Source organism: Pteronotus mesoamericanus, unplaced genomic scaffold, assembly GCF_021234165.1.
Source record: "Pteronotus mesoamericanus isolate MK-2021 breed Mesoamerican mustached bat unplaced genomic scaffold, CSHL_Meso_final contig_221, whole genome shotgun sequence".
NCBI lineage: Eukaryota > Metazoa > Chordata > Mammalia > Chiroptera > Mormoopidae > Pteronotus > Pteronotus mesoamericanus.
Window position 1 is genome coordinate 8,722,791 of NW_026555092.1, and position 25,315 is coordinate 8,748,105.

Consider the following 25,315-nt stretch of genomic DNA (forward strand, 5'->3'; position numbering starts at 1 on the left):
CTCTCACAGAGCAGTTTCTATCTCTGTCTCTCTCTCTTCCTCTCTCTCTCCCTAAAAAAAGAAAAACAAACAAAACAAAACCCTATCCATGTAGTGCAAGTCCAGATTGTTTTCTGAAAAATATTTAAGTGTTACAATAGATTAGAATAAGATATATCAGAGCATGTTGAGGGGCAGAATCCATCAGTGATTTCTCTTTCCTTTTTTTAAGCATTCCTGTATTTTCCCAATTTCCTAAAATCTGTGTATTCCACCTATGTGATGTCCTGCTTCATACAAACCTGGGAGCTTGATCCTGTGGGGAACCAACTCATGGAGCAGATACAATTTTATAATTGGGAGACATGAAACCCAGAGTAAAGTTATTTTTTTCAATAGACAAATAAAATTACTTTAGTAGATGTGCCCAAAAAAGCCAGCTGGAAGCTTCAGTCCAGTTAGGAGCCTGTTGCAGCAGCTGGGCAGCCCACGGGTGGGGCAGGGCTTGCTTGGCAAGGAGCGGAAAGCCAGGGAACGCCTCTTAACACCTGCTGTGTGTACCGGGGTAAGTCCCTTCCCCTGTCTCGGCCTCAGTTTCCCCATCGGTTAAATGAGAAGAGACATTAGCTGTGGAGTTTTGTTTGTTTGTTTATTTTTAATGACTTCCCATTTCCCGTTCACCCCAGGCCCTGAAACTCCCATTCTCTCTCTATGGATTTTACTGCTCTGAGAAGCTCCTCTAAGTGAATCATGCAGTATTTGTCTTTTTGTGTCTGGCTAATTTCACTGAGCATACCGTTTCAAGGTTCACTCATGTTGTAGCATGTGTCAGAATCTCTTTCCTTTTAAAGACTGAATAATATTCCACTGTACGGATATACATTAGGTGTTTTTTGAGCTTCCTTCAGCTCTACCATTGGAGGAGTCTCAATGCATATGTCTCTGTCCTCTGTGGGGCCAGTGGCTGCCTGGAGGGGTGGGGGCCCTGGCTTCTGGGAGACTTTCCCTCCTCTTGTGTCATCCCAAACCCAGCAGCCCTGGAAATAAAAGGCTTTGGATAAATACCTGCCGCCTTCTCTCTGGGGCTTCAGCAGCCAGGCCAGGCCATGAGATGGGGCAGGGGTGGGGGAGCTAATGATGGCCTGCTGGGGGCCTGCTCTGATTACAGGGAGCCCGTCGGGCCTGGCCTAGAAGCAGCCTCCGCACACTCGGCTGTTCTGGAGCCCCTGCTGAGAGAGGCGGGCTGAGGAATCTAGGGTAGCAGCTGCCAGGATGCTTTGGCTTTGGCTTCGGTTCGGGGTCTGAAACAGCAGATGCGAGGCACGGTGAAGCCAGCGGGCTCATGCATGGCTCATCTCCGGGGTTAACTACTAATAGGGACCACTGTTCCTTGATGTTTTAATATACATATCACGTGCCAAGCACTGGACATGAATTCTCATTTAACCTCACACAGCCATCTGAGGTTGATATTATTACCCCCATTTTACAGGTGAGTAAACAGGCTTGGAGAACCTTGCCTGGGACCACACAGCCAGACGTGGGCCCTGGTTCTATGCTGAAGCCTGGTACTTATCCACTGCTCTCAGTCGGGTGGGAGTCTCTTTGGGCAGCTTCTTGGTGGAGGGCAGATGAGGGAGCCAGTGGAGAGAGATTATCTGCCTCTCCTTCATTGGGCCAGGGCAGCAACTCTTATAGTTACCTGGGGTTTCTGCTTCAGAACATTATGTGGAAGCCGCAACTGTAGTTCACCTCATATATTTTACAGATGGAGAAACTGAGGCCCTGAGAGGGGCAGGGAGCTGTCCAGGTCTCTCTGACTGGATCCAGGGCAGAGTCGGGATTAGAAGCCAAGTCCTGTCTCCCAGCCATGTGCTGTTTCTGGTGCCCGCGTGGCCTCCTGGATCCTGTGTGTTACCCACACAGGCAGGAGAGCAGCCTAGGGCCTTACTTATTGGGTCTGCTGGGCTTGGCCCCCCGCCTTCACTGGCCGAAGGGGGAGATGCAGAGGTGGCAGGCTGTGGGGATGGAGAACAGAACCTGGGCTGGATCTCAGTTGCGGCTCTGCTGCTGTGTGGCTCGGGCAGCTCCATTCTCTCTAGGCTTCAGCTTCCCCATCTGAACAATGAGGGAGCACTCACAGGTCAGGCCTGAGGGCACTGGGCGGAGGAGGAGGAACGGCCGGACCGGGGGTGATGCGTGTATGGGAGGGGAGGGAGGGCCTGCACGGCTGCAGCAGGGCCCTGGACATCCTGCCTTTGCCTCACCTCCCTCCAGGCAACCCCTCAGTTTCAGCCACCCACACTCCCGCTGCTGGCGCAGGGACGCAGGGACGCCGCTTGGCCTGATTGAGCGTGTCCACGCCTCAGATAACAGAGTTCTTGGTCCCCAAGGCTGCCCTGGGGCTGGTAGCTGCCCTCCCTCAGCCCTAAGACATCCTCTCATCCCGGCAACAGTGCTGGCCCCTGGGTGCTCGGAAGAGGCCGAGCTCCTGGCGTGGGCGCACACATTTCTCCCTGTGCACATACATGCACACCCACGTACATACCTCACACAGCAGGGCCTCACACAGGCCAGGAGAGGCACAAGCCAGTTCTGGCTTTTGAGGCTGCCAGCAGTTAAAAATGAAGAAATGTCACAATTGTGGTATTTTTACATGTTTTTATTTAAAAATAAACATCTTTTAATACACATTCTCACAAACAAAATCAATGCAATTCAGGGATTCAAAGGATGATTACAGGAATTATAAAAACCATAAATTCATAGTGCTCTGTGGTCTGTGATGGGATATTCTTTTAAAATTACATGAAGACCTTTCTATTCTTTCCATCTCATGCATGATTTTTGGGTCTAAACATCTAGCCTCCTCTGAGTTTACATTGTTTCTTAACCTTTTACTATGGAAAATTTCAAGCATCCAGAGAGGCTGAAAGAATCGTACAGAGAGTACCCATATCCTCACGCCAGTATCTGCAACGCACATTTTGCAATACAGCATTGGCTTTATTGCACAGCCATCCCTCTATCCATCCTTCTTTCCTTCCATGCACCAGTCCATCCAAATCCATCCACCCATCTATTCATCTATCTCTCCCTCCGTCCATCTCATTTTTTGATGCATTTTTGAGGCTGATGAATGTCATGCCTGGGCCAAATGACACTCTCTTCCCTCAACCTCCTCCCCTACAATAACAAACCCTGCCTCGCACCCACTCACACGTATACCTACATGTAAAGCCCCCATGTGCGCACACCACATATGCCTCACTCATGTCCTGCAATTCACACATGTCCACCCCACACACCACACATGCACACACGCAATAAGCTAAACACACACACACACACACAGTGCCCACGTATGCATTCATGGCAGACCCTTGATGTCTGTGAGGGAAGCATCCGGAGTCCTTTTAGAATCCTCAGACCTGTCGTTCCCACGGAACCCGTGCCAGGTCCTGCCTTACTCTGCACCCCTCATAACCGGCCAAGTGTCAGGGGCTCCCCTGCACCGCCCCACCCCACCTATCTCACCTCTTTCCTTTCCTCCCACAGTCTCCTCATCTCCTAGCACATCCTACCAAGAAAACCTCCTTCACATGTCCCTGGTAGAGCGTTACTGCATGTGGGTACGAAGCCCACCAAACTGTGGCTCCAGTAGGGCAGGGAGTGTGCTGTGCTGGCCTTGTCCTCACCGCATCCCCAGCGTCTGGCACACAGTGAGCCTGTCTGTGCTGACTGTAAAAGGAACAAAAGCAGCACAATGGTGCATACGCTGGGCATCCTCAGGGCCACCCTTGTCACACGTGCTTACTGTGTGTGCATCTATGCTCACACGTGCATCAGGTGTGGGTGCACATATGTGTGAATACGCACTCTGTGCACCCACCTATCTGTCTGTTCTCCACTCTCCAGAAGAAGTCCATTCCAGGACCCCTGTCCTTTCCCAATGCTTTGGTCACCTAAGATCACAGTGAGCTCATCCGTCAGAGTGTGAGATTCAAGTGTGGCCCCCTGACCATGTGCTCAGGGCTCCCAGGCAGCAGGGGTTCAGAGGGCCAGCTTTGGAGTCCGATAAAACCTTGCCTTCTTGGAGCATCAATTTTCTTATGTTAAATGGGAAAAACAGTTCCCACCTTAAAAGCACCTTACAGGAGATGCTCTTAGCTGTATGTCTGGTATGTTGTAAGCACTTAAAAATAGTTATAGTGGATATTCTTATCAGCTTTGCCCCAAACTCCCATGCAGCCTTCTGGAGGGAGGGCAGCCTCAATGGGGGGCTGAGTATGGAGAGAGTGGGTGGGGGTGGATGGTGCTCCTGTGACCGCCTCTCCCAGATCCTCCTCCAACCTCGAGCCCTCATTATCCCACATGCATATTCATAAGGGATCATTTCAGTGCTGCCTTGTAAATGCATCAGAAGTCGGAAGCAGAGGCCAGTGCAGAGAGTGAAGCCCAGGGAACAGGAGCCTCAAAGCCAGAGTCCACCTGAGTCCCCATGGATGGGAGGATGGTGAGAAGGGATGGGGAAAGAATGGGTTGGGGCTTTTGGGGGTCACTGGGGGCTAGAGCAGAGGATAGGTCCTATGTTACAGATTTGAACATAGAGGCTCAGTGAGAGCAGATTAAAAGAATCCTTGGAGTGACTGGCCCAAGAAGCCAGAGCCTGCTTCCTCGGGGTCCTGTCGAGCTGAGCATCTGTCTGTGCTCAGCTCGACAGGACCTGATAGGCACCGGGGCATGAACCAAGTAACCCCTGCATATTTCTCTCAGTGGACGCAGTTTGCATGGCCATGCATGGTTGGAATGGCTGCAGCGGTCCTGACTCTCAGCCCTCAGCGAGGCTCAGAGAGGCTGGGTGACTTTCCAAGAACGCACAGTTACTGACTGGTCTTGCCTTTGGAGCACGAGAGGCAGTGCTCCAGGCCCCAAGCAGGAGGTTCAAGTCTGGGGGAAGCTGATCAGGACACAGAGAAATGAAGCTTCTCTCTCTAGTGCCTCATTTCATCTCCTCAAAAGTCTCCTGAGATACCGAGAGCACAAAACGATTATCTCCATTTTACAGATGAGGAGCGTGAGGCTGAAAGAGGGTGAGTCACCGGGACAAGGGCACACAGTGAGTATCTGCAGAGCACGCTTGCCCCTCCATGTACGGTGACACACGGCGGGGGGATATGAGAGCCTCTGCCACCTTGGTCTTGGGCAGGGTGAGGCCAGGACAGTGGCAGTATGTTGCTCTGCCCTGGAAAATTTCAATCTAAAGCCAGAGGGGGCTGTCTTCTCTGCACTTGCAGTTGGCTCCTCACTCCTTTCAGACAACTGCCCATTTCTTAGAATGTTTTCTCAATGCTCACAACTGCTCCGTGAGGTTAAGCAGGATAACTACCCCATTTCAGGGGAGGGGATGGAGGTCCAAGAAGGAGGAGTGGTCCCCAGGATGCCAGAGGGTGTGAGAGGCTGTGACAGAACGAGTGTCCGGTGTTGCCCTGCTTGGTCTTGGGCGCTTTCTACTTGACCAGCTCATGGGAAACGGAGGGGTGGAGGGATGGAAAATTCGGCCCTTGGGACAGAAGTGTCAAAGGGAGTTGACTCTGGGGCGAGGCTGTGAGAAGGCTGCTTGGTGGCATTCCAGGCACAGAACTGCTAGGTGGGAGGGGACCTCATTCGGGCTATTTTTGGGTTGGTCAGTCCCAGCAGGATGAGGAAACTGGGCCTGAGGCAAAAGTTCAGACATTCATGTATTCAGCAAGCGTTTACTGCCTTAGTGTCAGAGGTGAATCTGACAGTCCCTGAGCATCTCGAAGTCTCCTAAGGGCCTTGGACTAGGGAAGGACTGCACATATTATTGGACAGGAAAAGAGGTGGACTGGATATTGTCACCTCTGCTTTCCAAGATAGGCAGTGACATGTCGGGGACAGGCCTTGGGTTTAGATCAAGCAGGTTGGGGAGGTCTTCTGGCTCTGCCCTTCTGAGCTGTGTGATCTTAAGCAACAGTAACAACAGCATAATCACAAGCAAAGTTTAGCCAGCGCTCGGTTTACATATAGGCGTGCCGCTTTCCTTCTTCCAGTCTCAGTTTGCTCACCCATAAACTGGGGTTAGGGGGGGAGTGAGTCGTCTTTCAGGGTTATTGTGGGGCTTGAATGGGACCATGTAGGCGAAAGAGTTTGGTACATGCTGCAGCCTTGTGGTAACTTGTATTATAAGCGAGGCCAGCATGGAGGCTCATGCTGCAGAAGCACACGGACCTTGTGGGGAAGCTGGAGCAACGTTCATTCCTCAACGGCCAGAGAGAGTTTTGGAGGTGGTGGTGGTTCTCTTCATGGAGAAAATATGGGATATGTGAGCAAGGCTTCAAAGGGCAGAAATGGGGATAAGGGGGAAAAGAGCTTTCACAAAGAACGACATCGTCTGGGCATGAGCTGGGGGAGGAAAGCGTGGGGAGGATTTGGACGACGGTCCTGGCACAGTGAGTGGCTCCGCTTGGCATCGCCTGGATCTTTCGCTCTGGGGCCATCTGTGCGGAGTCTGGATTTCCTTTCCTAACATTATCCTGTCCAGAGTTGAGTGAGGAGAGGGCTGGAGGGTGAGCAGTGAGTAATCACAGCGCCAGTTTCTGGGTCTCCGCCATCTATCCCTTCAGGACTGCACAGCCTGCCCAGAATGGGACCCACCTGCGGCTTCTGACCTTCTTAGCTGGGGGTCAGGGTTTGGGCATCCTGAGGACGGATGAGCCACTCAAGAGGGTGGCTCTGGGGCGCGCTTGTGGCCTGCGGCTCAGTAGAGCTTGAGGAACCAGTGGATGGAGGGGAGGGCAGCTGAAAGTGTGCAAGGCCAGGGTCTTAGATGAACGACGGGGAGCTCACATTCCTCAAGCCATCTGCTATGTGTTGTAACAGCCCTGTAAGGTAGGCATCCTAACTTTACAGATGGAGAAACAGACTCAGAGAGGCAAAGTGACTTTGTTTATCCAATCATTCATCCTCAACACCTTCAACTATTGGGCAGAGGCTCTGTGCCAAGTGCGAAGGAGTTAGGGGTGACCACCTCTCGGCTTCTGACGCCTGCAGGGGGACAGTGTTTTGAGGTCGCACTGTGGCCTCGTGAGACTCGAACCCAGGTCCCAAATCCTCACTTGGGACCAGGACACGAACCCCCGCCAGAATCGGGACCGGTTGCGCGGCTCTTTCAGCCCCGGCAGTCACCGCTCCACCCACTTTCCCCACAGGCTCCGCCCAGTGCACCTGCCCTAGGTGAGTCTCGGGAGGCCCCGAACGCCGCCGGAAAACGGCGAGCGACTTTGGCAGGTTGGGCGGGGCTGGGGCGGGGCCATGGGGCGGGGGCGGGGGCGGGGCGAGGCCAGGGCTCCGAAAGCCCGACCGGATCCCGCGGCCGGCGCCCCTCTACCGCACCCCGCTCCCGCGCCGCCGCCGCCGTCATGGGGGCCTGCCTGGGCGCCTGCTCCCTGCTCAGCTGCGTGAGTCCCCACCGGCACCCGCCGCGCGCCGCCTGCTCACTTTTGTCCTGTCTTCTTCCTCCAGTTTCTTCGTTTACCTTCCTCCAGTTTCTTCGTTTTCCTTCCTCCGAACTTGTCTTTCTGGCCCTACACCCTGCCTCCCCGCCCCTCGGTCAACCTCCGCCTACCCCCAACCCCAGCTTGTGCCTGCAGGCGCCGCGGACAGCTGCTGTCCCGGGCTCGGGTTACCGCGGGGGAGGGGTCAGGCCACGCCGGGGCGAGGGAGGGAAGTGCCCTCAGCGGGCACTCGTCCCAGGGAATTGGGGAGACTGAGGCCCATCGCCCGGGGTGGGGTTGGGCGTTGTCGCCCCACCGCGCTCAACTTAGAGACGTCCTCGGGGTGCGCCTTTCTTTGGTCTCTCTCCCGGACGCTCTCTTTGTGTGGCCTGCCTGGTCCCTGTATCTCTCTGTCGTGGGTCCTTCTCTGTCCCTCTCTCTGGCAGTCTCTCCGTCAGTCTGTCTGCCCCTGCCCGTCTGCCTCAGTTTGTCCATTTGTATTTGATATCTGTTTCCGTCTGTTCATTTGTCCGATTGTCTTTGTCCCTCTGTAGCTTCTCTATCTGTCATTGTCCACAGTTCGGTGTCTGTCCATCTGTCCGCGCATCAGTCGGACTCTTTGCGTCCTTGTCTCTGCCTCTTTCAGTCTGGCTCAGGCTAACTCCTGGGCACTTCTCCAGACTCTTCCTTTCTGGGCCCCGGAGCCGAAATGGGGAGTGGGGAGGAAGTCCCTGTCTGCCTTTCTAAAGCGCCCTTAAGTGAGGTCTGCTAGGGTTGCCTCCGCCACCTGGGCCCAATTCTGGGCTGGAAGACCCAAGAACTGAGGGAGGTTAGGGTGTATGGGGGGAGGGAGTACCTGGTCGCCTGGTGGACAGCCGGTCTCTGTTTTGGGGCTGCAGCCAGCGTAGGGGCGGAGCTTCAGCCAGACCCCCAGCTAAGAGGCCCCTTCTCCTTTTCCTTTTCCCCTCATTAAATCCGAGGCTCATTCAGGCAGCCCCTCCCCCTCTGCCCCACACAAAGAGGAGCAGAGAGGAAGAGGGAGGTCTGGTGGCTGCTGAATCTCAAGGCTTGCTTTCCTTTGTGTGTGTTAGGATGGGGGTGTAGGGGCGGGAGCTGGGGGATCTAGAGATTTACTTCACAGCCATGTTTTGAGAACGGTATCTGAACAGAGAGGCTGCAGAGTGGGTCTCTGGACAGTCTCTTGTCCTCTCTGAGCCTCCATTTCCTCATCTGGGCGGGGGGTGGGGGGGCGGCGCAGTTGCTGCGCGGGGAGGGGGAATCAAGAGCTGGTCCATGAGATGCCTCCCTGTCCAGTGAAATAAAGGTTTGGGCTGGGTCTCTGGCCAGGAAGAGTTTGCTTCCTGGTGGAGGAGGGAGACTTTCCCTGGAGTTGACCAGATCTGGCTGGGCTAGCCTGGGGGTAGGGGATGTTGAGGGGAGACCTGCCAGTGTCCTGTGCCTCTGTCTCCCCATCTGCCTCCCCCATAATGGTATTGGGAAGATTAAAAAGTGCCCCGCCCAATCAATGGCATGCGCTCTAAATGGGAGCTGTGGTTATTATCATCTTGGAAAGGTGGGTGGAGCATTTCCTCTAAAGCCAAGTGCTTCTGACTCATCCAATCTTACCATGCTGAGACCAGAAGGGACCTGACCGGCCTGTTTAAACCCTCATTTCACAGAGGTGAAAACTGCAGCACAGAAAGGTAGCTGAGTTGCCTAAGGTTACACAGTGTTAAAGGATGAGGAACTGCAGTCAGGGTTAAAATCAGATTTGTAATCCACGCCTCTTCCCCCATCCTGGGTGCCTGAGAGACAGGGCCGGCCCAGGGTCGAACTGAGTTTCACTTAGTGAGAGTCTAATATCTGCAAGGGACTCCCTTTCAGTGGCCTCCCCCGAGGGTTCTGACCTCTGACATTTGCTGTGCACCCACTGCACGCCAGGCACCGTGCTGAGCGCCTCACCCATGCCAGTTCAGTGGCTCCCCGCAGCCCTGTGAGATGGTTATCCTACTCTGGATAACGATACCAAGAGAAGCCACTGTGTATGACGTCCTCACTGTGGGCCCAGCACTCACTGCCCAGAGCTCTCCAGAGGCGGTGCAGGCCCAGCTGCAGGCCAGCGGCTGCAGTGATACTTTGCAGATATCCTTGCATTGAATCCTTCCAAGGACCCCAGTGAGGCGGTTAATGTTATTCCCATTTCACAGACGAGGAAGCGGAATCAGAGAGGGAAGCTGAATCCAAAGGACTGATACCAAGGAAGAGTCAGATTCTAGAATTCTCACTGGGTCGTTAGCTCTTATTTATTCCCTCTGACAAGGCCACTCATTGAGATTGACATCAATAGGATTATATGTGTTAGGTATCCATTTTAATATGTATCATGATTCTTAAATTACAAGCTCCTTGAAGAAAAAATGTTAAAATAGTAAATTTTATGTTATGTCTGCTCTGCCACACAGTATTACATGGTGGTGTTGTTGCTACTGAACACTGATAACAACCTGTTTCAATGGAGATTTGCCTCCCAGGAGTGAAGCTCCAATACGGGGTTTTCCGGCATCCTTAGTGGGGAACATGGGTGGGGGTGGGGTGGGGAAGACTTCTGTACCCGTCCAGCATGAGGCATTTGCACCTGCCCAGCATGGCCCTCTGGGTCAGCATTTGTACTCAGCTGAAGGTGAGTCTGGCCTGGACGAGGTAAGACGGATGGGGGCCCGCAGAGAGTGGGAATCACCAGGCAAGCCAGCCCACGGTGAGACAGATGGTGAGCAAATACGTATTTAGGGAGGGCCTTCTATGTGCCAGGGAGTGTGAAAGACCTTTGGGTCAGACCGGTTGGACTCAGAGCCCGGCTTGGCCCCCTCTCTGCTACGGGATGTGGGCAGTCACTTCCTTTCCCTCCTTGTTTGTTAAGCGGAGAGAACAATGGTACCTGCCTCTCAGCACGTTCTGGGGATTCAGTGGGACTGAGATGGGCACGCCAACATCTTCAGCGTGAAGCTGGCACTCTGCAGACACCTCAGAGAGGCACATTTCTCTAGAGTACATTTAAGGGAGCGGTGAATCGGCAGAACCAAGGCTGTCTGAAGTACAGCCTGGGCTCGGGACCACTTTCCTATTCTGCCCAGGAGCCCATTTTATGAATGAAGAAACTGAGTCCCACAGAGGAGAAAGCAGGATTGTCTAAGGTCATATTGCAACTTGGTGGCAGAGCCAAGACTCCAGGCCCTCTATTCCTAGCAATGCACAGGGGAAAGTAATTGTGCCTGAATACTTTGGGGCTAATTTCTTCTTCCTGCGTCTTTCCGGTTCTAGGCTGGCTCAGCCCATTACAGAGTTGTTCACAAAGTCTCTTGAGGGCGTCCCACCCTTGCCGGGAGCAGTGTTTTGTTTAATTACAGAAAAATAGACATGACATAAAATTTACTGTTTTAACTTCTTTTTTAGTCTTCAAGGAGCTTGTGATTTTTAAGAAACATGATATATATTAAAATGGATATCTAACAAAAATATAACCTAATGATATCAATCTCCATGAGTGGTACTGTCTGTTATTGCCCAGCTCCCCTGAAAATACAACATTCCTCTCAGCTTTGCTTGCGTTGTTCCCTTTGTAGGAATACCCTTCCCTTCCTCGCTTAGATAACTGACCAGTCTTCCTTGAAAATTCTCTGTCCCCTCCTTTTTTATTTATTTTTTGCTATCGTAAAATATACATAACATGAAATGTACCATTGGAACCGTTTTAAGCATGCAGGTGAGGGGCACTGAGCACACTACACATGGTAGTGCAGCCATCACTGCCGTTCATCTCCAGAAGTTTTCGTCTTCCCCCAAACGGAGACTCCTTACACAGTAAATAAGAATTCCTCAGTCCCTCTTCCCCAGGCCCATGGGGAACCGCCATTCTGCTTTTTGTCTCTATGAATTTGACTGCTCCACGTACCTCATATCAGTGGAATCATGGTTTATATTTTCGTGATTGGCTTATTTGACTTAGCATGATGTCCTCAAGGTCCGTCCATGTTGTAGCATGTGAGAATTTTATTCCTTTTTAAGGCTGACTAATATTCCATTGTACATATGTACCGCATTCAAAGATCGATGGACAGTTGGGTTGCTTCCACCTTTTGGCTATTGTTAACTATGCTGCTATGAATATGGGGGTACAGATATCTGCCTGAATGCCTGCTTTCAGTTCTTTTGAATAATACCCAGAAGTGGAGGGCCAGTTTGTTTTAAACAAAACAGCTTTAAACTGTGGCCCCAGCCCTCAGCTGCCTACCCCACTCACCTAGTGCCCCAGAAATGGTTCTAAGAACCTATGTCCTGGCTCTGGCAACAGCCAGGGGAGTATGAATGACTCAGCAATAGCCTGTTTCCACCATGCCAAACCACGTGCTGCTCCAGAGCTGTCTTTAGTTCCTCGGAAGGTAGTGAGCTCCTTGTCATTGACAGTATGCAAGCAGCAGAGGATAGCCGGCTGCCTTACTGGTGATTCTGCATTAGAGAGAGGCTGGACTGGTTGCATGCCAAGCAACTTTACAGCTGGAAGACTCTAAGACCCAGAGCTTCCTAAGTTCTGAGTTCTCCGTTCAGAGAACCTGGCTGGTGCTAAGGCTAGTATTGTTCTGGTGCTTTTCCATTGCTGAGTGCATTTGGTGGGGGCAGTTTCATAGTTGGCCTCAGCCTTTCACATTGCATCATAAGCATTGGTCCAGGTTGCTCTGCGTGTAGTGACTCATCTTGCCTGTCTCTATAACATCCATGGAATAAATGGGCCACCCCTGGTTCCTGGGCACTTAGGTCACTTGCAGACTCTTGAGATTCTAATAAGCTCATAAAACCTAAAGGTTTGTGCCTATTTTAGTTTTTGTTCCTTAATTGAAAATTTTCATTTTTAAATAATGAAACCAGCTCTATTGAGGTGTAATTTAATGTATTTAGTTACGTGTACCCATTTACATGTTACCTCCCCATCTGCTCCCTTTAGCAGACATATCCCTCTTAGGAGTACCGTGATGTATTGCTGGGCATTTATTTTCAATCTTCCCCTATTATTTCCCTGGTGTGAGTAGTGCCAGAGTGGACTTACGAGCGTACTGGTGTGCCCACATCTGCGCTTCATCCCGCCGCTGGTACTTCTGTAGGAAGAGGTTCTTACAGGAGAGATTCCAGAGGTGGAGGGACTGTCGGGAGGTGTGAATGTTCCAAGGCTGCTCCGGAAGCAGCTGGGAGCTGGTGTGTGTTTTTCTCTCCCTGATCTGATCTCTGTGGCTGCTGGCTAGGCCCTTGGAAATCCTGAGGTTTCAGGTGTCAGGAACACCTGGATTTTGATTTCCAAACAACAGAGTGAATTAAAAGGCCAGGTTCCCTGACTGCAGTGGGGCAACTTTTCTTGCATCTCAAATGTCTTAAACTGAAATAGTAACAAGCCAGAGTTGGGCCCTGCCCCGGGCACGTGGGCACCTGGTTCCTGAGGTCAGTGCCTGTTCATCTCCCTTGGTTTTCTCTGGCACCGGCGGGCTTGTTCTCATCACTAGAGTCCTTTGAAGTTCGTGGACTTCAAAAGTGCAGGGAGCCCTGAGCCGAACCCCAGCTCCCAGCTTACTTGCCATGTGGCCTTGGTCACATTACCTCTGAGTCTCAGTTTCCGCATTTGTAAACGGGAGGTTACAGCACACTTACATCATGGTGCCGGTGAGGCTCAATGTAGATATAGGGCGCTTGCCACAGCGCCTGGGACAGGCGGCTCTTCATGCGGGGAAGCTGTCACTATCATGGCTTGACTCTCAGCACTGCTGTCTGCTTGCTGTGTGGCAAGTTTTTTAACCTCTCTGATCTCTGTTTCCTCATCTATAAAATGGGGGCTAATAGCCAGCTCTACCTGATAACCCAAATGCTCTCTGTGGTTTACAGAACACTTTTATGGCATTTGCTTATGTCCTCACCTCCGAAAGGTGGCTGTGGATAGGAGTCAGAGCTTGGGGTGGGGGCTGCAAGTTGCTGGAGGGGTGAACTGTTTCAGTTTGGACCACAAGGGAGAATTTCATTTTGCAAGCATGTCATTTAGCATTCCTGTCCTTGGCCTTGCAGGTGAAAGCTGGGTGAGAAGGAGCATTTGCAGGGGCATTTCCAGCCTGGGGGCAGGAGGATCCAGGAAGGCAGATACACCTCAAGCAGAACGTGCCTTACACCTTGTGCCCAGTCCAGAGAGCAGGGTGCTGGGTCTCAGAAGGGCAAGGTCCCTTTGTAACCTGTTTGCCCCAAAGCTGATCATTCAGCATAAGGCTGTTCCGGTCCACCCTGCTTCAGCCCCCTGAGTGCGTGCCTGCTGTTGTTAAACTCCAGGGTTTGGCACATGGCTGCCAGGCCCTGCCCGCCTGGCCGACCGTGCCACTCGCTGCCTGTCATGAGGCTTTGGCCATAAGGTCCTTCTTTTTGTTCCTCCGTTGCCCAGCTCCTGCTGACGCCACCTCGGGCCCCATTCCCTCTGCCTTCGGTCAGGAGAGTGCATCCTCGTTCGTTAGCTCTCAGCTAAATTGTCACTTCTTCAGGGAAGTGTCCTGTCAACCGCAATCTAAACTAGGCCCCCATCCGCCACTCCTGGTGGCACACAGGCACACACGTTCCCATTCCCTTCCCAGGTGCTTACCTTGATGGGTGTGACACCTTGCTGAGGGTCGTTTCTGCCCTTGGAAGCTCTGTGAGGGTGGGGCCTGTGCCTTTCTAGACTCTTTGCTGTCTAGGCTCTTAAATACCTGGGTGACGAGTTGGCGCTGTTTGTGGGAAGGTAAACAGTTTAGCAGATGTAACCGGAAGTGGGCCCTTTTCCTCAGAGGCTGGGCTGCTCGACCGAGCTCCTGGGAGAGGTGAGGCTCTTACCGGGGTGCCAGCTATGAAAAGCGTGGTATCCCCAGCCCCTAAATGATTACAGTCAGCCCCAGATGGGGGAGGGGCCAACGCCAGCTTGGGCCGAGGAGCCTGGACAGGGAAGGGGTCAGACCGCCACTGCTGTCCCTAACCGGTCCAGGCCCAGAATGGGAAATCCCAGCCACTCACAAGTCTTCATTCTGTTCATTCATTTGACAGGTGTTTATCATGTGCTTTTCTGCTCTTTCCTGAGGTCTTAACGTGTGTCTGGTACTACACCAAACACTTTACATTCATTCATCGGAAAGTCACTGAGCTCCTACTATGTGCTAGGCACTGTTCCAATTTCTGGGAAACAGTGAGCAAAGCAGACAAAAATTGGTGCCCTGGGGGTGCTTGCATGCTAGAAATTGGAGGCAGACAAGCATATGAATCTACACAGATGATAGTCAGGCAAGTCCTATGGAGAAAAAGGAAGCAAGGAAGGGGAAGGGAGTCTGAGGAGGTTATGACTGAAAACTTCTGTTTCCTTCTTACAACTGCCATGTGAGGAGTAGGTACCCTTCTGATTCCTGTTTTATGGGAGAGGAAACGGAGGTTCAGAGAGGTTGGATGAGCTGTATAAGGTTGCACAGGTCATCAGTGATGAGCCGGCCTTCTTGATTTTTAAAATTTTATTTTTATTTGTTTCCTGCTCCGATTCCCTGTAAGTAAGAAACAGTGTGACCCAACTCTCTCTCTCTCTCTCTCTCTCTGAAGCCACGGGAATCCCTGAGACAGACCTAGGTTTGAATCTGGGTTCTTTTCCTCGCTGGCAGTGTGACTGTGTGTGACCCAGCCCCTTCCAAGCTTGGCGCCCCCCCCAGGCTTGGAAGTTAAGTGGGCTCACACTTGCCTGGCGCGGCACAGGCGGCTCGGTGCCTGTTTGGAGGCATCGAATGGGCAGTGGTGGGTGCTGCGGGCTTGGGCACAGACTGGGGAAGGAGGCAGGGAATAAGGGTGCCATCCCCGTCCTCCCTGTAGGCGTCCTGCCTCTGCGGCTCTGCCCCTTGCATCCTGTGTGGCTGCTGCCCCTCCAGCCGCAACTCCACCATCAGCCGCCTCATCTTCACCTTCTTCCTCTTCCTGGGGGTGCTGGTGTCCGTCATCATGCTGAGCCCCGGTGTGGAGAGTCAGCTCCACAAGGTGAGCAGCCCCCGGGGGGAGCGTGGGGGTGCGGGCGGGGTGAGCAGACGGAGCAGCCTGTGGGACCTGGCCTCTGGGGACGGCTCAGCTGCTAAGGGGCCCGGGCTTGGGGTCCCAGCAGATCAAGAAGAGGGGAGTAGTGGGCAGGAGGGTTCCCGTGCGTTTCTTCAAGTGGGAAGGAGGGATTGAGCCTCACACGCAATTCTTGGTTCTTGTAAGCCGTGGTCCTTTTGGAAAATCCTACTAATCATTATTGCCCTAAAACACTGGCCTGGGCAAGCTGTCCTCTCTTTAATGCCCAAGCCCAGTTTGGGGGCCCCAGCTGGCCTGGCATAGACCCAGTGGGACATTTAGGCCAGGGGTTGTGACCTTTTGGTGTGCATAAAGGTATGAGTCCCCTGGGGATGTGCTGGAAATGCAGTCTCAGACCCACCTTGGAGACTCTAGTTCTGTAGGAGAGGGGCCTCAGAATCTGTTTTCCCCAAGAATCTCAGAGGATTCTGGTGTAGGTGGGGGGTGGAGTGCACTTTGGGAAATCCTGCTTTAGGCAGTGCCATGCATCCTGAGACGTGGGCAAGATGGCAAGAAAGTGGGCCCATAGGAACAAGTAAGTGGACCGGCTGTCTGGTGGGGGGGCCCCACTCCTAGGACTTCAGCCCAGAGGTGGGAGGCCCAGCCCCTGCTGGGAGAGCCTCCCTGGGCCGGGCCAGCAGGGCGGGGCCGCGCCATCAAGCTGCTCTGTCTGTCTGCACAGCTGCCCTGGGCGTGTGAGCAGGGGTCCGGGACTCCCATCGTCCAGCTGAGCCACATTGACTGTAGCTCCCTGCTCGGTTACCGAGCTGTCTACCGCATGTGCTTCGCCACAGCCGCCTTTTTCTTCCTCTTCATGCTGCTCATGATGTGCGTGCGTAGCAGCCAGGACCCCAGGGCTGCCGTCCAGAACGGGTGAGGGAGGGGCTCCGCCTGTGTCCGGACCCTTCCACAGTGGTTTCCCCGTCCCCTGCCCATCTCCAGATGCCTCCAGACCCCTGCAGCAGAGGTCAGCTCATTCAGCTCTTTCCATTTCTCAGAGGAGGAACTAAAGCTCAGAAAGGGCAACAACAATGTAAGGCCACACAGCATTTAGGGACACAGTAGGGGACAGAACCCTGGTGACTACCCTCCCCCCTACTTGGTCCTTCCCTCTGCCCCTTGGGGCTTTTTCTAGGGCTAGGACAGACTTCCTGTGCCCATCAGACCATTGGAAAAGTCCCTTTTCACCCCTCCCAGTACTTGCTCTTTGGGGGGTGAGGCTCTGGGGGTCGGGCCTGTTCCGCTAACCCTGCTCAGCTCTCCCATCTGTCCTCATCCCCACCCTGACAGGTTTTGGTTCTTTAAGTTCCTGATCTTTGTGGGCATCACCGTGGGCGCCTTCTACATCCCCGACGACTCCTTCTCCGACAGTAGGTGGTCTTGGAGGGGCGGATGGAGGCTACCAGGAGGGGAGTAGGTCCCTGAGGGAGGAGCGCTGGTGGCGGCTGCTCTGGGCCCTGGGCCCAGACCCCAGGCTGCCGCCTGCGTCCTCATCCTAGTCAGGACCCTGCGCTCTGGTGCTTGGCCATGTGGCCTTTGTGCCACTTCGGGTGGGGAGTGGAATGAGGGGACCTGCTTCTTCCCGGAGCCATTCCCTGCCACACTCTGTCTCTGTGCAGGGCTCAGGGCTCTCTGAGAGTAGGGACTTTGCTTTTTCTCAGTGTGCCCGGTGCAGGGCTTGGCACAAATGACTGTGGAATGAATCAATGTGTGTGTGAGAGGGGCCGCCCCAGGAACCCCCGGGAGCCTGGTGGGTCAGGGGCCCTACAGCCCAGGCTTCTGCCCCGTGGCCGGACCAGCTCGCCTCACTCCCCTCTCCCCACCCAGTCTGGTTCTACTTTGGCGTCGTGGGCTCCTTCATCTTCATCCTCATCCAGCTGGTGCTGCTCATCGACTTTGCGCACTCCTGGAACCAGCAGTGGCTGGGCAAGGCCGAGGAATGTGACTCCCGTGCGTGGTACGCAGGTCAGTGCCACCAGCTGGCCTCGTGCAGGGCTGGAGCTACTCGAGGAATTAGGGGCGTCTTTGAAGCTTGATGAAAGCCTGGAGGGCATCTCAGGCAGCCCCCGCCTTAGTGTAGGCATTGAACCTCCGAGGCGGCTGGAGGGAAGGGGGTGGGTGTGGGCAGGGGCAGCCGAGTCCAGGGTGACTTCTGGGGATCAGAGAGAGCAGCTGGAGAGGCCTCGGAGGGGCCTAGTTCAGCAGTTCCTGTGGAACAGGCCACTCACAGCCAGTCCAGACCGGACTTCAAGTGACACTTAGTCATTGAAACCTCAGTGGTAGCCCTGGCTGGTGTGGCTCAGTGGGTTGAGCACTGGCCTGCAGACCGAAAGGTTGCTGGTTCAATTCCCAGTCAGGGCACTTGCTTGGGTCGCGGGCCAGGTCCCCCGTTGGGGGCTTGAGAGAGGCAATCAGTGTTTCTCACACATTGATGTATCTCTCCCTCTCTTTCTACCTTCCCCCTCTCTAAAAATAGATAAATAAAATATTAGAAAAGAGTTGCCTCTCTAATCTTAAAAACCAAAAAACTTAAAAAGATAGAAACCCCCCTGGCAGAAAGCGTCCCTGTCGGAGTCTCTTTTGGCTCTTCTGAGTCCATCTAAAAGGCTCACTGAGGCGCAGGCTGGGTTTTCACTCCTCTCCAACCTTGCTGGTCCCCCTGACAGCCGGAGGTGGGCCTCAGCAGATCGCCACACGTCTAGTTCACTTTTGTCTGTTTTATATTCGTTGTGTTTATTTTCACGGTTACTCTGTCTATGAAGAGTGAATCATTTTAGTTCGGGATGGGGCAAAAACTCACAAAGGGGTTGGTGAATGATACAAGTTCGGGAGACACGGATGTCATTCCTTGGATGAGAAAGTCGAGGCCTAAGACAGGTTTGCGCCCCCTTGAGAGAGCGGGGGTTCCTGTGCCTCCTGACCCACTGCTTGCTGCCCTCCTGCCCAGGCCTCTTCTGCTTCACCCTCCTCTTCTACTCGCTGTCTATTGCGGCCGTGACCCTGCTCTTCATTTACTACACCCAGCCCGGTGCCTGCTCCGAGGGCAAGGTCTTCATCAGCCTCAACCTCACTCTCTGTGTCTGCATCTCCATCATCTCCGTCCTGCCCAAGGTCCAGGTGAGCTTGCCAGTCTCTCCCCGGCCTGAAAGCAGGCCCGCTGGGGTGGGGGATGTCTTGTGGGAACCTTGGGGTCCTGGGGCAGGGCTGTTCACCACAGGGGCTTGGGCTAGGAGTGTGGGCTCGCAGGTCAGCCTCCCTGGGCTAGCGTCTTGGCTCTCACATCTACGTGCTGGGTGTCCTTGGGGAAGTGCCTTAACATCTCTGTGCCTCTTTCTTCTCAAATGTAAAATGGGGATAATAATAGCTACTATTCAGAGTTATTCTCAGGATTGAGATAGTACTTGTGAACACTTAGAACAGCGCCTGCCTTATAGATACCCATCAGACATTGGCTATCGTTGTCATTATTGTTGTTTTTATGTAAATTAGGAGAACATTAGGGAGGGTCACTGAACAGTGATTCTTAGACACCTGAAGAAGTGATGTTAGGAGGTGCAATTCCACAGTTTCTGATTCCAGACCATCTGGGGTAGTGGGTGGGGATTCCCAAATAATTGTTTGTTCTTCAGAAAGAAAGCCTTTGGAGTCAGTGGTACTTCCCAGTTTGGGATCTGAGCCCATCAGGAGTTTCAAAGGGAGCTTAGGAAGTCTTTGGGGGTCTTCAGCAGAAAGTTTTGAAACCTCCCTTCTGGTCAGAGTCTGCTTTTCCCATTGAGAAAATGGAAGCTCAGAGAGGCCGATGCCTCCGTTTCGGGTCACACAGCAATCAGTATTCATGCAGCAAGCACCTTTTGAGCCCTTACTGCGTGCCGGGCACCCTTCTTGATATTGGGGACGCAGCTGTGAGGAAAAGGAGGAAGAACAATCATAACAGCTAACAGTTAATGGCACCTATCACATCATGTAGTCCTTGCACCATCATTGTCCCCACTTTACAGATGAGGAAACAGAGGCTTAGAGGAGTAAAGAGACCTGCCTAAGGTCACACAGCTGTAAGGGGTAGAGCTGGGATTGAACCGAGGCAGACTGGCCCCAGAGCGTATGCTGTTCATTACGCAGTTTAGATCCGTATTTTCAAGTGTGTGTGTGGTGAAGGGCGGGGAAGAATCATCAATAGAGCGGGCAAAGTAAGGTGGTTTTGGATGAGTGCCGTCTGGGAAATAAAAGAGGGCGTGGGCTAGAAGGCAGGTAGGGCAGGGCTGCTCTAGGCAGGGTTTTCAAGGCCTTGTTGGGGGTCTTGTTTGAGCCGAGGCCTGAAAGCTAAAGAGGGGCTGCCCGTGCAGAGATATGGGAAGGAACGTGTCGGGGAGGGCGCGGTGAGTACCGAGGCCCTGAGGTGGGACAGGGCGCAGCGCGGTCCAGACGGTGCGGGGACCCCTGTGGCTGGGCTGAGGTCAGCAGGGAGGAGCGCGGGTGGGGGTGTCTGGTGGCGATGAAGGTGGGACAAATGAGGGAGGGCTTTAATTCAGAGGGCGAAGGGACGCCACCCTTGCAGCGTTCTCAGCAGAGAGGCAAAGGGGTAATCTGTTAGGAGGAAGAGTCAGGACCCCACCTTTGGGCAGGCTAGGTGGGCAGTGGGCGCCCTGGGTTGTGTGTTTTCCCGAAGGCTGTGGCGTGCATGGCCCTCGGGTGGAGGGGCTTCTGTGGTCCCCTTGTTGGCTGAGTGGGGGTGTCCCCGAGCCTGGCTAGGCTCATACTGACGGCTGCTCTTCTCAGGACGCCCAGCCCAACTCGGGTCTGCTGCAGGCCTCCGTTGTCACGCTCTACACCATGTTCGTCACCTGGTTGGCGCTGTCCAATGTCCCTGGTGAGTACAGGCCTGAGTTCGTGGAGGCCTGGTCTTGTTCTTGGGCTAGCAGTAACCCTCTGGGAGGGTGGGGACCCTCAGAGGTGACAGGGACATCCCAGCCCCAGCCCATTCTGAGGCTTAGTCTTTCAGGGAAGTGGGAGGACCCCATCTGACTCCGGGGCTGTCTCTTGTTTTGTCTGCTAAATGCCACCTGTCACTGGGACTGGATTGGTGCGTGGTGTGTCTGTCTGCCTGTCCATTTGGGTTGGCTCTCTGCCCATCCTCGGGGCTAACTGGGCCCTCGGACCTGGCCTGCGTGGGCTGAGGGTGACCGTGCTCCTCTTCCCAGACCAGAAATGCAACCCCCACTTTGACAACGGGACGATCCTGACAGGCCCTGAGGGCTATGTGACCCAGTGGTGGGATGCGCCGAGCATCGTGGGTCTCATCGTCTTCATCCTGTGCACCTTATTCATCAGGTAAGGCAGCGTCTGGTTGCTGGGGACCCAGAGCCGGAAGTGAAGGGAGGATGTGGGAGGCGAGCCACCAGGCTGGAAGCAGCATGTCCAGCCCTTGCGTTGTGCTAGTGGGGAAACAAAACCCCTCAGAGAGCACGGGGTGACTGGGCAGCCGAGGCAGGGCTGAGCCCTGCCCTGGGCCCAGGGCCCCTTCCCGCACACTGGGCTGCCTTGTGCTCAGCTCATTTGGGTGCAGGCAACTATGAGGTCAGGGGAAGAGCCTGGCCTGGGACCAGCGGGTCCAGGCTCCATCCCTCACCTGCTGCGTGGCCTTGGGGTAAGTGGCTTCACCTCTCTGAGCTCCAGTTTCCTCCTTAGTAAAGGGAGGATGTTAACCTCCAACGTCCAGGTGGCTGGAACCCTACACTCTCATCTGAGAGAGAGCAGCTCATTCTTGAGATCACATGACAACTTTTTTTAAAGAGGCGTCTTAGCAAGTGCTTCTCAGGAACCTGACTGCCTGCATATGAACCCGGCACTGCCACTTACGAGCCGTGTGATCTTGTAAAAGTCACTTACTTTTCCTGTGCCTCAGTTTCCTTACCTGTTAGGGATAAAAACAATACCTACTTCATTGGATTGTTGTAGGGTTGTAGGTGAGTTAATATGTAGTATAAGGCACTTAGAAAAGAACTTGACAAGTGGCAGCCACCAAATAGGTATTGCTGCTAATTGCAAATAGCTGTGAACCTTTGCACAGCTGGGCGTGAGTGCCTGTTTTGTAAGCTTCCCCTTGCTGCCCCCCACCCCGTGGTAAGCTCAAGTGTAACTCTGCTTACCCGAATCTGGCAGACTCGATGTCGCCTCTCTGTGGCCCAGCCTTTCCCCAGGCCCCGCTTCCTTTGTCTGCCCTGTGCCCCATGGAGGGCACCTCTGCCCCGCTTCTCCAGGGGCACTGCCCCTGCCTCTGTGCCCTGGGCTAGAACGTTCTGAGGCTGTTTCACATTTCGTTCTGTGAGGGCCTCTTTGAAAACATTTTCTCCAAGTCAGGTCTGGGCAGTTTGCAAACATCTCTGGTCTTTGTCACCTCAGTTGATTCTATTTCCAATCTGGGATGGCCCATATCGCCTCCATTCCAGAGGCAAATGAGGGTTAGTGTTGAGCAGCCACTTGTCTGAGGCCGAGTGCACACAGCGGCCGCGGGCTTGAGCCCACCCAGGCACCTGTGCTTCCTGATGCTTCTCATACTCACACCTCTCTGACCTGGGGTCACTGGACAGCACCCTGAGAGCCCAGGGGATTGTGTGTTCTTAGCTCTTAAAACATAGGAAGCAAAGAAGCAAAGCAGCTTTTACCTCAGGGAGATCGCCCAGCTGTGAGCTCATGTGTAAATTGTTTTGGTGAGTGGGGTCAACTGCAGCCCAACAAGGTGGATTTTCAAAATTGTGTGTGCGTGCAAACTGTTAACTGTTAACAACATCAAGACCTCATTATAGAAGAGCAGTGACTGAAAATTCATTACTCTTATTATTTTAAAAATTATAAACATGAAGGGGAGGTAATTGGTAAGATTACTTATCTAAAATAATAAAAGGACAACAAACTTAATAGCAATTGAGTATTGTTAATTATTAACATTATTAAAAATTGCAGTTCCTGGTATGGTGCTTTGCAGTACAAGGTACTCAATACATGTTAATGGAAATGGCAAATGAACAACCAGAATAACAGTGATGGTTTATTTATTTATACTCTGTACCAGGCACAGTGCTAGGGACTTTACATCATTATTCTGTTTAACCTTCCCAGCAACCCTGTAAGGGAGGTACTGTTGTACCTGATTGAGGCTCAGAGAGGTCAAGTGTCTTGCCCAAGTTCATGAAGGGAGTGCGGGTAGAGCTGAGAGTCGAATCAGTTTGTTAATTCCTGGGCACAGGACATAACCACCAGGCCACTCAAGGCCTGGGACCATCGTGCCCATTGTTGTTACGTCTAGGGCAATGGCTTGCGAGGCCCCCTGGCACCGCATACCTGCCCACCTCAGAGGCTACCGCCCTGACAGCCCCCGCCTCCCTCCCCCGCAGCGTTCGCGCCTCGGACCACCGGCAGGTGAACAGCCTGATGCGGACTGAGGAGTGCCCGCCCGCCGTGGAGGTCATGCAGCAGCAGGAGCAGCAGCAGGTGGTGGGCCGGGCCTTTGACAATGAGCAGGACGGCGTTGCCTACAGCTACTCCTTCTTCCACTTCTGCCTGGTGCTCGCCTCCCTGCACATCATGATGACGCTCACCAACTGGTACAGGTGCGTGCAGCCTGGCTCGGTGTGGGCAGAGCCTGCAGTGCCTGGGGCAGGGGACGGAGTGCCACACATCTCTGTTCTGGCTCCTCACTGGGGTTTTCCTAATGCCTGCTCAAGGCTTGGGCATGGAGGAGTCTATCTAGGACCCTCCATGGAGCCTGCCCCATCCGTTACCTGGTTTCCCTGCCGGTGACGGCTCAGCTCCTGGTACCTCCACAAGTGCCTGAAAGGTGGGGATCGCAGGAGGTGGGCCGGGCCTGTGCAGGGCAGACCGTGTTTACAGGTCAGGCGTGGTGACTTGGCTTATGGGGTCAGATCTGGGATTCATGGTTGGAGGGTTGGGATTCGGGTGTGGAGGTCAGAATCAAAGTCACAGGGTTAAGAATAGGAATAATGAAGTCAAGAGTTGGAATTGGGTCCATATAAAGTCACAAATTTGGTCATGTAATTAAAATTGAGGTTAGGAGGCCATAAAGCCTGGATTGAAATTGCCAAGGCAAGGGGCTAAGATCAGAGTAACAAGGTCAAGGGCCAGGACTGGGGTCACAGGGTTAAGGGCCAGAACTGAGGTCAGGTATCAAAACCGTGGTCATAAGATCAGGGGTCAGAAATGGGGTTATAGGATTGAGGGTCAGAGTCAAGATTAGAGGTCAGGATTAAGGTCTAGAGCCCTAGGGCCCCGAAGTCAGGGACCAGAAGCCAGGTCACAATATTATGGTCTAGGACTGGGGTTGAGGTTGGAACTGAGGTCAGGCAGTGTCAGTTCTGTGGTACAAGGTCAAGAGCTATGTCTAGAGTCTTAAGGTCAAGTGTCAAAAACACGAGAGACAGGGACTAAAGTTACAGAATCAGAGCCAAAGTTGAAGTCAGGGATCACAACTGGATCATAAAGTCAGGGCCAGGACTGAGGTCCCAAGACTGGGGACCGGGCTCACTGCAGGGTGGGGGGGTGTGTTCCAGGCCTGGGGAGACCCAGAGGATGATCAGCACCTGGACTGCCGTGTGGGTGAAGATCTGCGCCAGCTGGGCCGGGCTCTTCCTCTACCTGTGGACCCTGGTAGCGCCGCTCCTCCTGCCCAACCGCGACTTCAGCTGAGGCAGCCCGCTGCAGCCTGCCCGCCTGGTGCCGCGGGGCTCAGTGACAGTGAGCTAGGCTGCCCCTGCCCCGCCTCCAGCACTTGCCCTTCAGCTGGGCGCCTTATTCTTAGTGCCTTCAGGGATGAGGAGCATCAGGCCCATGCCTGAGCCCTACCCTCTGCTGCCCCTGAACCTCAGGGCTTCCTCTTCCTTCCCCTTGTCCCTGGTCACCTATGCTCCCCTTCTTGGGGGAAAAAGGGCCCCTCGTTCCCAGGCTCCCCAGGAGAGGGACCAGAAGGAGAGAAATGCTCAGGGCCGCTCACGGGAGCACTCACTACGATGGGCTGCCCAGCACTGAGGCACTGGTATCCTGACCACGTCCCCAGGGCGCCCCTTACCTTCCTAGAGTCCGTGCCTTACAGAGTCTCTAAGACTTTGCCCAATAAAGAAGCCACAGTGTGTGCCTCCATGTTCTCTGCCCCCTCATTCTTGGCGCAGCCCCCCACGGGGGGTGGTGTGGTGGTTGGGAACGGAATGTTGGGGCTGAGGGGCCAGACGACAGGGAGAGGGGCCTGGGCTGTTTCCTCTGGGTCATGGGGAGCCTGAGGGTGGGGGCTGTGGGGGAAGGAGGGCTTTGGATAAAGAGACTCTGGGGGTCAGGAAAGGGGGGCCAGGAAAGGGGGTAATGCCCACATGAGGGAGGTGAGGCCAGAGTCAGGGTGGAGAGGGGACCATTAGGTGGCTAAGAGGGCCGTCTCCTAGTGTCTTCCCCGAGGTCCTGCCCACTTCCGTCTCGTGCCCAGAGTCCTGCCAAGGAACTTGTCACTCTTCTCCCCTTCTTCCTGTCATAGACATTAGCACCTGCTCTAGGTCAGGTGCCTTGGCAAATGGGGAAGAACATGCTTGGGAGTGGCCAAGGTGGCCTGGATCCTCCTGTGGGGCCCTGGCAAGTCCTCCCTGCCTCTGGACCCTGGCTCGTCATTCGTCAGATGGGAGAGATGTTAC

At 53.9% G+C, this 25,315-nt stretch overlaps 1 protein-coding gene across 1 annotated transcript; it reads left to right on the top strand.

The window, feature by feature from the left end:
• Nucleotides 1-7,328: 7,328 nt before the first annotated feature.
• On the top strand, nucleotides 7,329-24,760 carry SERINC2 (serine incorporator 2). The gene is made up of 10 exons (XM_054571883.1): nucleotides 7,329-7,460; nucleotides 15,396-15,557; nucleotides 16,312-16,502; nucleotides 16,920-16,999; nucleotides 17,457-17,594; nucleotides 18,577-18,746; nucleotides 20,406-20,496; nucleotides 20,828-20,957; nucleotides 23,021-23,236; nucleotides 24,194-24,760. The coding sequence occupies exons 1-10, from the start codon at nucleotides 7,422-7,424 to the stop codon at nucleotides 24,327-24,329; spliced, it is 1,353 nt and encodes a 450-aa protein (XP_054427858.1). The 5' UTR covers nucleotides 7,329-7,421; the 3' UTR covers nucleotides 24,330-24,760.
• The last annotated feature ends 555 nt before the right edge of the window (nucleotides 24,761-25,315 follow it).